Source organism: Apostichopus japonicus, chromosome 18 (genome assembly GCF_037975245.1).
Source record: "Apostichopus japonicus isolate 1M-3 chromosome 18, ASM3797524v1, whole genome shotgun sequence".
Classification (NCBI taxonomy): Eukaryota; Metazoa; Echinodermata; class Holothuroidea; order Aspidochirotida; family Stichopodidae; genus Apostichopus; species Apostichopus japonicus.
Genome location: NC_092578.1, coordinates 15,068,935 through 15,081,468, shown reverse-complemented (window position 1 = coordinate 15,081,468; position 12,534 = coordinate 15,068,935). Strand labels below are relative to the sequence as shown.

Here is a 12,534-nt window from a genome sequence, read left to right as displayed (position 1 = left end):
AAGTTGTTGTTGTAAAGTGTTAAATTTTTGGTTATTTCTTTACGGTGTCTATTCCTATTATAACTATACCAATATCTGGCCTTTTGCATTATAACTTACTGTGGTATTTTTAACAACGTGGCCACTGCTCACAATTCTCATAATCTATTCGTAAACCAAAAGTCAGTGTACTTAATACAAGCTGTAGATATTTTTATACGCATGCCTTGTCCCAAACCCCACGTTGTATATGTAATTATATTACAAATACACTGATAAACTAAAGAGTTCACTGGTACATGGATAGGGGATGATGACACGTGATATTTCACGATACGATTTAAAGAACCATTAGAGACAATATACATTGATTATATAGAAACTTAAATGTGTACCTCAGTCATATCTTACCCATTATTAGAAAAATCACCAGCGTCTAGATTACAGAGTGTACACTCGTTAGACTTACTCAAGTGGTTGAAACTCCATTTAACTGTCATCTCTAGGGGGTTTAGAGGCGTGAAACGTCAATGCACCTGGCGCCGAAAGATAAAGAGCCTAGACCCTTGGATATGTATCGCGTAGCAATTACTGGGTTCTATCCTATGCATTGTATACACTTATACTTATAGTATAATCGCATCGTCTGTCGTTTCATGTCTTGCCTCTTGCTTTCGTCTCTCATGTAAGTATTCGTGTCCGTATATGAAAGCATTTGGTTTGAATAGTGCCAAAGCAAACACAAATAAGTCTTAGTACAAGAAAGCTATGATCATATTTACTTTTTACGTCACCGATTTTAAATATTGTATTTATTAAGCTATCGATGGAATAGATAAACATTCATAAGCTAGAAACAATATGTAACTTATAACACTAAAGATCAATATCATATCAAAACATTTTAGCCCAAAAAACAATTGAATATTGCTGTTAAATAGCACAATATTCCATTAATTGCCGTTAACTCTATCTGATGGTCAATGAAAATACAGAGAGGCCGTGAAAAATATGGGGTATATGACGAGCAAAAAAGGATGTCTGGTATTTCAGGTGCCAGGCCTGGCTCTCCAAGCAGACTGCAAAGTTGCATCACCCTCTCCATCCCCTCCCATCCCCTACCTCCATCCATCTCCCCACTCCCTCCCTCCGTTCCCTCATTCCCTTCCTCCCTCCCCTCCCCCTCCCTCCCTTCTCCCTCTTCACCCCCCCCCCCCATAACTGGCCTTCTGAAATATATACATAGTTCAAATGATCGCATTAAGAAAGGCCTAAAATTCCTCAATGAAATGTTCTTTCAACTATTCCAAATTAATTGCAATTTTCCATTTATCATCCGCTGCGCTAAACATATCAATATTTTATCATTGCACAAACATAAGTAGAGTTATTGCTTTTAACATGTTGACCCCATTCATGGTTTCTGAGGACTTTCCTCTGAAACGTGTAGAAGTAAAATATTCATATATGATGTATATGAATGCGTTTTGATATTATGTTCTCGTATATATATAGTAAACACCAGTTTCATCATATATGATTCACTTGCATACACTGAAGGCTTGTTGAACACAAATATAAAGAAATGTTTTTATTTATAAGTATATTTTTTCATTAACGTCACATCAAGTGTAGATGAATTAACAGAATGCATTTTGCAAATTAATTATGCTGTGTATTAAAAACATTTTCTTTGACATGAATAATTGAGAGACTTTTCCATATCTCTATCTCTGTTTTGTTAAACAAAAGTAAAATATTCTGTCAAGGCGAACGTACATATCGTTAAAGTGGCCATGACACGAAAATTTCAAAGTCCTATATTTTTGGGATCCATCAAAGAATGTTCTCTAGAACATGTATCAACCAATCTGCCAGTTTAAAACTTGATTTTTCAAGTCGAAAATTGAGTATGAATTTACCCTTTTCGGCGTTTGAAACTTTGTTTACTCGAAAATTTTCCGATTCGCATGACGTCATGTGACGTCACGTTTTGAACACATTTGTTGTCGCTGCTTTACGATCCTCGGAACATACCATTCACGTACACAGTAGACAAGTACACATACCACTAGTAGTTACTAAACAAAACACCGATCACAAGTGCGATATCAAATCAAAATTTCCTGTGAAATGGCGGATTCAGAACCAATTGCGGCAACCGAAGTTCAAAGTGATAATGGTTCTTCACTAGGCAGTGAAATTGGGCTATAATTAGAGTGCCCTTTCTCATATTCGAAGCAGAGAGTGAAGGCGATGATCATTCCAGTATTGAACCGAACGTTGAGGGTGGAGCGGAGGTGTTAGAACCGTATCAGTTCGAGCCTGTTAAACGAGCCGAAATTGAAGCTCCACAACATATCGAAGAAGATATCCGTTCGAAACCATTGCAAGGAACATACAACGTGGTAAGAATTTATTAACGAAGCATTTAAAAACAAAATCCAGTCCATTTTGTGCATGTGTTGTTGGAATTCGCGGAACACCCTAAACCGTATTGTGCGTTGTGTTACGGTAACTTACAACCCATATGTAGAGTGTGTAGTACTAGTAGGGTTGGTTGCATACTGAAAGTTTGGCTCGGGGATGTAAGTTATGCAGCCATGCTAGGTAGGCATATGTGTTATTTCATACTCATTATTACTTGGCTAGTACTTTGGCCTGGAGTTTTGCAAATCAATTTTCTGAAACAAAAGAATGTTTCATGATACACGGAAGGTGTAAAATCACAACAAAGGTAATCATAACTGTACATTGTATGCCTGCTTGTTATTGTGGACATCATGGCCAACATTAATACATTTTGAACTTTCATAAATTTTTTCCCAGGCAGTACAGATACATAGCCTACGGTCAACAGGTTCAATGATACTTGGGGTTCCTAGCAAGACACGTCAGGGTTGTGCTACCATCATGTGCAGTCCAAAGGATCAGAAGTGATTTTCCAGCCAATGGTCATTACACTGGATTCAAGTTGCCAGGAGAAAACTCATTGTATAGGAAGCCTTGGTTGAGAAATTCCTCCAGAAACACCTTTTCTAAACTACGATTGTGTTGGATTATCAATCCGTCAGGGTTCCCTCAGTGTTGATATATTGAAATTCAAGACTTTTAATTCAGGATGAAAAGGTTATTTTCCAGACCCAACATCAACAATGAAAGAAAAGGCATGTTTTGAAGCATTTGGACACAAGTATTGGCGTGACCGTGATGTCATATAATATGTGCATAAGGGAACGGACATTGACCTTTTTAGGGGCATTTACCTCCCAGACGTTTGATTCATACCCTTAATCTGGAAGCCAAAATATCCATATCACCAATGATATTTGACAGAAAAGTCATAATAAAGACCAATGGAGGCAGCAGAACTCTTGAATGTTTAGACTTTGTTTCTTCAGCAGCAGTTGGTTTGTTTTGTAGTCTTTCTTCAAAAACTCAGCAGTACACCCTGTTAATGGTCTTCGATTGTTTTAATGCGTGTGATGCTGTGTTTCACATTGCCCATCAGTGTTGTACGTGTCGTCGTGCTTGTGTAACATTTTTGCATGTGAGTTACTTCGTGCAGTGTTTCTTGGTTTAAATAACCCTTTATTGTATTTGCTTCTGGATTATTCTAATTAATTTGTCACAACAACGATTGATAGCGATGGACATGCAACTGCTTTGTAGGCTTAAAGCCAAAAAATTCATGTAAGTTGTTTTCTTTTAACCTCCTTTGATGTCACAAATTACATTAGTGTAATTTAAGAATGATAATGTTTATGGAAAGTACAGTTTTACTTTTATGTCATATAATACAATGATTGTTGTTAATGTTAGTTCAGATTGTCCAGAATGACTGTCTAGAACTGATATTGAATAAATTTTGTTCAATGATTTAACACTTGAACTATGTTGTGTGAATTTTTGGCTCTGTGACTTTAAAATAAATCGCTTTGAGATTTAATTAAACACCCTTTGGAATAAAATCTTTTTACCTACCTAGTATTTTGACCCATCCCCATTACCCCCACTCCCTCCACAACATAAAAAATGGTTTTCCTGGAATAGGAATAAGAAATTATTGCTATAACTAACTGATCCAGCATATTCCAGAAATAAATTGGGGCACTGAGATTTGTTCACAAGAAGATGTAACCCATCGCTTCTGAAGCTAACCTCATAGCTTATTAGTATACAATAGAGCAATGAAGGGGGTGTTAATTTAGATGATACAGTAAAATCTCTTCGTCTATTGCGACTTCAGTGTAGTAACGCTAATACTATAGTACTACTACACTCTTAAAATTCCCGGTTCAGATATGATCAGAAACGGATCAAATATGAACCAAACACTGGATCAATCGGGCACCCAACCAGTCCGGTTCAAAATGATCCGAAAACTTGGTTCAAATAAAATGATCCGATTCCGGTTCAAACTGTTTATTGATAGGATGACTACATTCCGGTTCACATTGATGCAATTCTGGTTCACACTGATTCTATCTTGGTTCAAATTGATAATCCAAAGATAACACAATGATTCAAATGAGGGTCAGGATAAAGTCTTCATATATTTATTTTTACAATATATAACTTATTACGCAAAGTACATAACTACAGGATATAAAACCAATTAATAATTATAGTAACAACAACAAAACATCTACTCACAGAGGGATCCCCAAATATCGTTTCCTGAACATACATACCTTCACAAAAAATATACCAACTCTCCAACTAGTTCAGTTTTGGCCACAAATTATACCTCAAGAACTGATGTTTCTTGGAAAATACAATTTTGGAGTTCCAAACTGTAGGCATAGCCTTAAATTCGATGAAGTGTATGTTAGGATATCAAGCATTATATGGAAGTTTGAAGTGTTATGCTATTTAAAAGAAATTGCTAGGTACTGAAATGTCTGACTAAACTGCTATTTAACTTCAATTTTCCTTTGACTTCTAGAGATAGTGTTAACATGGTGTCATTATGTGTGTTATTATGCCTTGACCTATGCCTTGACCTTTGCTGACCTTTGACTTCCATGTTAAGCAAAAACAAAAATCTCCTCAACAGAAGGAGATGATTGAAGTTGAAGTGATATTTACTTTTTTTAATTATGCTGTAAACACACAGGTTTCATGTACAGAGATCTTTGTATATATTACTTCAGCCTATTGCAAGGATTTAAACACTTCTAAAGATGAGATTAAAATTTTATAATACGAAACCATACGAATAAATAGTTAAACAGTTACTTCAGATAACAAAAATAGAGAAGAAAAAGAGAAAACAAATTTCCAAGAACTAGTTAAAAGGATTTTTTCAGTAAGAGGACTTCTAAACTGCAAGATGCTATTCAGCAGCCAAAGTAAACCAAGGTGTGTTTCCAGCAATAAGCTATGACAATTATGAAATGCATAACAATAGGTAAATACCATAACTGATAAGACATTGCAAATGTTACAGGCTCACCACAGAGGATGATCTGACTCCCTTCTAAAAACTCTTGAAACTTTATAATCGTTGTAAGGAAGTGTAATGCTCAGTGGACAAAATAAACCAATTAAAAGAATAAGTGTCTCATTTAACAAGCAAAGGTAGACCAGATAGCCTAAAATGATTTGTGATTTCTTGCCACAAAGGAACTGATAGTCCTATTAGATTGTTTAAAGTTTTTGAAGGTTAGGCTTATGTTGGTAAGCCACAAATGTTGACATTTACTATAAATAATTTAGACAACCTTGCACAAGAAATGAGAAAACGTAAGTTGCTGCAGTTGTGTTAGCCTTATTACAAGGTTTTCAGTATGACCATTTAACCTTAATGACTCATCGACATCAATAGAAAACAACTGAAGTAAATGAATGAATATCTACCATAAAGAATATTACACCTTGGCCAAAAAGTTCTTCAGCAGGGTAACACTTGGGGCAGAGGTGCTCTTACCCTTTCCCTCACCCAGACCATAAATACATTTTTGAATAAAATCCCAGGTGTTTTGACACTCCCATGGGTAGTCCATGTCCAAACGTATATAACTTTAAGACATATATCTAAGGCCTTCAGAAGGCTGTTGCCACATGAAATGTTCTTCCCTGCCACGACAACAAAGACTTGTTCTGCGCATTCCCTTTCCCCTAAGGCCAACATAAACGGCTGCAACTGCTGCATGTTTTCCAGAAAGTCTGGTATGTTTGTGCCAATCTAAAGAAGAGAATAAGGGGAAACAGTATTCAGATTAAACTTTCCATTAAAATTAAGAGCTTGACAATTATATGCCCCACCCCAATACCACCAACGAGATCAGACTTTGGTGGGCTTTTGAGAGCGACTCAAATTTGCATATCTTTTAACTGGAATTATGAAAATTGCACTATACCCTAAAAAGAGTTTAAGCTAGCTTCGCTAGTTTTAACCCTTTTGTATGACCAGGTTTAAAAAGTATCCTATGACTACCTTTTTTTCTAATCTAATGTTTGGTAAACAACAAAGTTTTAAAGACAGCATTTTGGTTGAATCAATTGCACTTGGAATGGGTATTTTACCCCATTTTGGTACCCTTGAACAGAGCATGTATATATATAAATATAAATATATATATAAATATAAATACATATATATATATATATATGTATATATATATATATATATATATATATATATATATATATATATAAATATATTAAATATATATTCATATCAAATATATTTTGTATTAACAAGTATTATGTAATACATAAACATTTATTTTGCGGGCCAATAGAAGTAGCTGTTTTGCATCTGCTGTCATGTAAACTTATGTGTATCAATATAAATGATCACAGATTCAACAAGGTAGGAAGTTTGATTCCAAACTCAGGGTATCATTCTTAAGTGGAAACAGGGCCTTGTTTGATAGATATATTTATATATATATATATATATATATATATATATATATACATATATATATTTGTTTGTGTGTTCTTGTTCTCTTTCACTGTGTTACTCTTACCTCCTCAAACTGAATGAAACGGCACAAAGCTTCAGGAATGGTGGCATGCTTGTTTGGGCCTTTCTTACCAACTGTCCTTGACATACCAGGAGGAAAGAGCAAAGGAAGCACCTGGATGGCAATATTACTCCTTTTCTCATCTGAAAAAAAGTAATAAAGTTCAGAGTGAAAAACATTGGTCTCAGATTTTTAAAGTGTTTCCTTTGAGTAGACATTGAGTTGAGTAGACTGATGGTGTTACCCACAGTGTGTAGCATCGCCCATCATGAATTTGATTATCCCGTTTTTTTGGGGGGGGGGGGAGGGGGTGTCGTTATCTTACAAGTGAGGCCATGTTGATATGTGATTTTTAAAAATAATGCCTCTCAAAGTAATAAATTCGTATCACTTCAATATAACCTCGTTCTGTTTCACTATCTACCTATTTCTAGGTTCAGGAAAGAACATTGTGGCACACCACGTTTGATTATTGATATGCTTGATCTAGTGAAATGAAGCATGTCTTCTCCAACATTGATTGGGAAGGCCTATCAATTGTTTATGCTATGCATACATCAGCATATTTTTTGGTATTAGAATGGACGCAATGTATTGTCCAATTAAATGAAAAACAGACATACAGCATGTTCACCATTTAAATAAATTAGGTAAGGATTTACAATATGCAGTAACTGTATATGCATTTTTTTTCTGACTGAGACATTCCACTATGAGAAATGGCACCACCTAAGCAAACTGTAAATGGAATAAGGAATGCTCTTATTCCTGTTTCAAGACAGTTCAATATTGTTACTAAAAAGAAATAGGAAGTGTCACATTAAGTATTTTTTTGTTAAAAAAGTATTAGATATGGACTACCTTTTTAGCAGAAACCCAAGCCCTTCTTCGCCAGAAATGCAAAATGAAAACAATTGATTAACAAAAAATAGAAAATCACTTACTAGTGGAAAGGTTTCCATGAAAATGTAATATATCTTTCCAATCAACCTGCTTGTTTGCATAGGCCAATACCTTCTCTTCCAGGCTCGGCCACTTCATGAATAGGGCATCACATGCCTCAGGAAACAAAATCTTGAAGTCTTGTTCTACCTACGATAACAAATGTCAGAATGTCAATAGAAGTACACTAACAGTTAAGCCCTGTATTCCAGGTGGAGATCACAATCTATGCTCAAGACTTGCTTTCAAATTATTTTGATGTGGACTGCAATGGCATGACATTCTTTAATTACTGCTTTTTTTCTTATCTTTGACATGATGGTTAATAACCATGACATAAACACATTACATAGAATGACTGGGAATATATGACAATTAATCTCTGAATGAGTGATATTTCAACACAGGACTACTCCTGATATTTTGAACACTATTCTAGAGGTTCTGCCAAACTGTGCGTACATTTACCCACCCTTTGATACTTCTTTAACAAACAGCGTTCCATACTGGACCCAACCAAAGTGAAATGCAACAGGCTCCATTGGTCCAGTAGCTGTCTTGTGATTTCACAGCTGAATAAATTACAAAGAGCTTGCTAGCTGCAGTCCAGAATCAATGTGGTGGCGTGTGGTGTTCACTTACTTCAATTTAAGATTAATATTTGTTTTTGTTGTCACCACATGTACTTAAAGTGCATCTCTGTGCTGTTTGTAGATTACGTACCATTTACGTACCATTCCATCAGTATCTATAAGTCTTGGATATTCTTTTAAGATATCTGAGAATTTCTTCTGTTTATTGTCCCTGATGTCAGCAGCTCTGGCCTTTGCAGTCTTTGCCATGAACTCTAGAACCTGGTCTGCAGGGGCAATATGGCACTTTAACCATGTCACCATGGATGAAAGGTCTTCACTAAAATCATCTGTAGAAGTAAATAGTACACACAAGGATAAAATACATCATATCATGATAAAACTTTCATTGGTTTATAAAATTCTACACTGCCAAGAAGTAAAGCAATTACAGAGCTCTTATCTAGGACCCTGATGCTGTGCCATCATTTCTTCATAGGAAGTTAAGAAGTGTTCAAAGAATATGAGGCAGTTGTATAATATTTAAATTGCAGCAGGACTTACATTAAATATAAAGTTAAACTTACTTAGCCGTCACGATCTTCATTATCTAGTTGCTTGAAATCTCTTACTATGGCTTTGGCCATGGCCAATTTTACGTCAGACTTCGGACTGTAAATGTAAAAAGATAAACCAGACAATTGAAGCAATCAATGAGTTTCCCTACTGTTTCATTAATAGAGTCCTCTTGTTTAGTGCATTAGTCTGCAAGAAAGTAAGCGCTTTCCTTGGTACTTTTCCAAACAGGCTCTTAACATCAAGGAGTTCAAAATCATGAACATAACATAGTCATAACATCGACAAAGTGGTGTCCAAAATGGTTTGTAATGGGACCATGCCACTGCGACATTCATTGAATGCACCGAGAAGCATCTGGGCTTACCCTTATTGTAATGAGAAGGCAATACTACACTTACTATTTTCCATACGTTGTGATAAGGTGAGACACTAGGGCATTCACCACCTTTTTCCTGGAGTGGTAGCTTAGTAATCCTGCTTCCATTTCCTCAATTATTGTTCTTTTTTGAAGCTTTTGAAGTATTCCTCGAATATCCTGTAAAAAGAAGTATAAATACAGTAAACCTAAGGGGGCAACTTGGATATATAACTTTCTGTTCAACATATACTACAGCTAACTTAACATATTTCATACCAAAGAATAATGGTCTGTTGTATTTTGGCTGGTTGCGTCAGGCCACGTGGAAATGTAGGTTCACCATATCCAGAACCCTAGCCAAAGGGGGACCCAGGATAAGGAAGCCCACATTTGCTCTTCATTTTTTTATCTGGACCATTGATGAATGCCTGATACTGACAAAGATAAATCAAAGGAAAAAGGATACTGGTACAAAGGAAAATAAAAAGCAAAATACTACATACAGTAGGTCACAGACTCAGAGTGTAGGCTATACTGTGCGTTCACAGAATCACATCAATGACCTTAACAGTGCTTCTGCGAAGCAAAGTAATACCCAAGAGCACAATTAACTCACCGACACAGCAAACTACTCGCTAACATTGCAGTAGTGCTTAAACGTTAGTATGCTGGGTACAGTACTGCTAGTGCTTAAAACTGCAAAGTCAACCCGAATCAACGAAGTGGTAGGAGCACAACACGAATTCATGCACTATGGATGTGTTTGGTAGATATATAGATTCGCGAAACACTATCTCATAAAACGCAATGATGCATGGGCATGACAATGAGCTTTTATGTATACCAGAGGCAGGACACCTACAGCCAAGTTGAAGTTAACTAAAAATCTACCGACAGATTCACATTGAAATATTGCATGCTGCCTACTTCTGCTCAGAGTATGTACGGTGACAATATGACGCCCAAGCCCTACCTGAATGTTCATACAAGTGAGCAGTACACCCAACATGCATGGGCTAAGGATGTTGTTGCTAATTTTGTTTTGTGACAATGCGGTTTTGCTGATATATTGAATTTTAAATTAAGTGACAAATAATAGAGGTGACACTGAATCTATAATTATCACTATTAGTTTTGTTTGGCTGGGTTGCTGACTGTCCATTGGGCTTAGCGAGAGCTATGTATGGTATTTTCACAGTTGTTTCATGTGAATGAAAAACAGTGCTAAGTCTACCAGCGCTTATATACGTAACATTTATAATACTCGGCCTACACACATATTTAACGTTACGAGTGCCTGTGGGTGTAAGTAACGTGATTGCCTAAGTAAGGCCTAGAATACTGTACGTATACCTAATGGGTCACGATATACGTAACCGTAGAAAAGGCGAGCCTACATCACAACGGCTCCATTCGACAATCTACAGTATTACGTACAGAAAATTGCATTTTTGGAAAGAAAGTTTAAATTAATAGAGCAACTGGAGTCAGAAAAATGCTGCTCGGGTAACTTTTCATTAACATTTTACCTTTGAAGAATGCGAGAAACGTTCAAAGACCCCATTCTACAAGCTTTTCTTCAACAAATTCCATCGTTCACTCGAGTCATAGGTTCAGCGTCAGAAGGCACGTGACCAATAGGTTGCTCTCGACCAATGGGAATTCTGCATTGCTGTTGATCAGGGAACTGGTTCAAAAGCGTTTGAAGACTTTCCCACCATGCATGCAAAATAGGTTCGAAGTGATTGCGTAAACGGTTCAGAGTGATCAGAAACGGTTCAAATTAAAATGAAACGGAAATCGGATCATTTAAATGAACCGGTAGTTCTAAGAGTGTAGTGCTCAGCGCGCTACCTCCTAAGGATCCCCACTTGCCCCATTGGAGGTTTCCTGTTCCCCGATCTGGTCTTCAGAGTAGTTTTTTTGTGGATTACTTGACAGAAGAATGACTCTTTTATGTCGAACCGTTAAAGTCCATTTGTTTTATTTCATAACAAAAACAAGGGATCGTAGTATGCTTCCGTGAAGTGTTCGCTTCATTCGGAGCTGCATACTGGCTAGGCCCAGTGAAATCGGCGCTGGTGTTGTGCACTAACTTGGTCATAATCGCCGTGTTTTTTTCGTCCTTCAGCCATGGATGAAGGCTAATTGCATGGGTAATGATATTTATGCAGCCCCCAACAACACAACGGACCGGCATTTCTCTCGGATAGTTTACAACAGTTGTAAAAAAAACTTGAAATTACTAACGATATAGCGTAATACAGTGGTTGTTCTATCAGTGTAAATGTGCGTGTACTGTATATGGAACGGTATGATCGTCGCGCATCCGATACATGCCTGGGCTTTGCACGTGTGTTCCTAACATGACGTCATCATTGTCTTGTTGTGAAATCGCATTCTCAGATATCTATTTTCGAATGCGAATATTAAAACGTTAATTACTAATTAGTCCTTGAGGTTTTCAAGGTGTTGAGGATAGTTTTGAACATAGATTTTCTCATAGATTCAGAGGAAGTTACTCTCGATGAGTTGGATTTTTCGTGTCATGGCCTCTTTAAATGAACAATGAATAGTTATGCTCATTATAAATCTTATCGAAATTCCCTCTGAATCAGCCGTTTTTATCATCATATATCTGAAATGGTAAAAGGATATAAAAGTGTTCTATTAAAATGTCAATTTTCAAAATTTACAATTTTATTTTAAAGGGATATTGTAAGTCTCGAACAAATGAAATAAAAAGGTATTCTGTCACTTTCATTAAAGCTTACTTGTGCAACCAGATCAATTTTATAGTTCTTTCGAGGAAAAAAAAAAATCAATTTCTAGAGTAAAAGAAACAAAAATATTCTCTCAGGAAAATTCCCCTCGTCGGAGGAGATCATCTCCCTCTTGGAATGTGGCTTTTTTCTTTGTTTTTTTTTAAAGGTTACATGAAACAAAACGTCACAGTACAAAATATTACAATATTGAGATGCGGTAAATTGTGATTTCGTATAGCAATCTCAGTTGACAGTGCATCGTAACCGATCTATTGAGTATATATATATATATATATATATATATATATATATATATATATATATATATATATATATATATATATATATATATATATATATAT

The 12,534-nt window shown here is 36.1% G+C and overlaps 1 protein-coding gene and 1 long non-coding RNA gene across 6 annotated transcripts; one reads left to right on the top strand and one right to left on the bottom strand.

Annotated features, from left to right (window-relative positions):
• The first annotated feature begins 1,763 nt into the window (after window positions 1-1,763).
• Window positions 1,764-3,863, top strand: LOC139958804 (uncharacterized). Its single transcript, XR_011789882.1, has 2 exons — window positions 1,764-2,387; window positions 2,809-3,863. It is a non-coding gene; the product is annotated as an uncharacterized lncRNA (long non-coding RNA).
• Window positions 3,864-4,254: 391 nt separating this feature from the next.
• LOC139958803 (uncharacterized) lies at window positions 4,255-11,247 on the bottom strand. Of its 5 annotated transcripts, none has more exons than XM_071956152.1 (6): window positions 10,937-11,247; window positions 9,448-9,584; window positions 8,633-8,820; window positions 7,901-8,048; window positions 6,960-7,099; window positions 4,255-6,169 (listed from the first exon to the last, which is right to left on the bottom strand). In XM_071956152.1, the coding sequence occupies exons 2-6, from the start codon at window positions 9,455-9,457 to the stop codon at window positions 5,876-5,878; spliced, it is 780 nt and encodes a 259-aa protein (XP_071812253.1). In that variant the 5' UTR covers window positions 9,458-9,584; window positions 10,937-11,247; the 3' UTR covers window positions 4,255-5,875. The 5 variants fall into 5 exon arrangements, with proteins under 5 accessions (XP_071812253.1, XP_071812252.1, XP_071812251.1 ...); XM_071956151.1 differs by lacking the exon at window positions 10,937-11,247 and adding an exon at window positions 9,684-10,925 and having other exon boundaries at window positions 9,448-9,613; XM_071956150.1 differs by lacking the exon at window positions 10,937-11,247 and adding an exon at window positions 9,684-10,925.
• Between the last annotated feature and the right edge of the window lie 1,287 nt (window positions 11,248-12,534).

Coding starts and splice junctions, on each gene's coding strand:
- LOC139958803 (XM_071956152.1), bottom strand. Junction 8,049..8,632: donor TTATAGATACTGATGGAATG/GTACGTAAATGG, acceptor TTGTTATCGTAG/GTAGAACAAGACTTCAAGAT. Junction 7,100..7,900: donor TCATGGAAACCTTTCCACTA/GTAAGTGATTTT, acceptor ACTTTTTTTCAG/ATGAGAAAAGGAGTAATATT.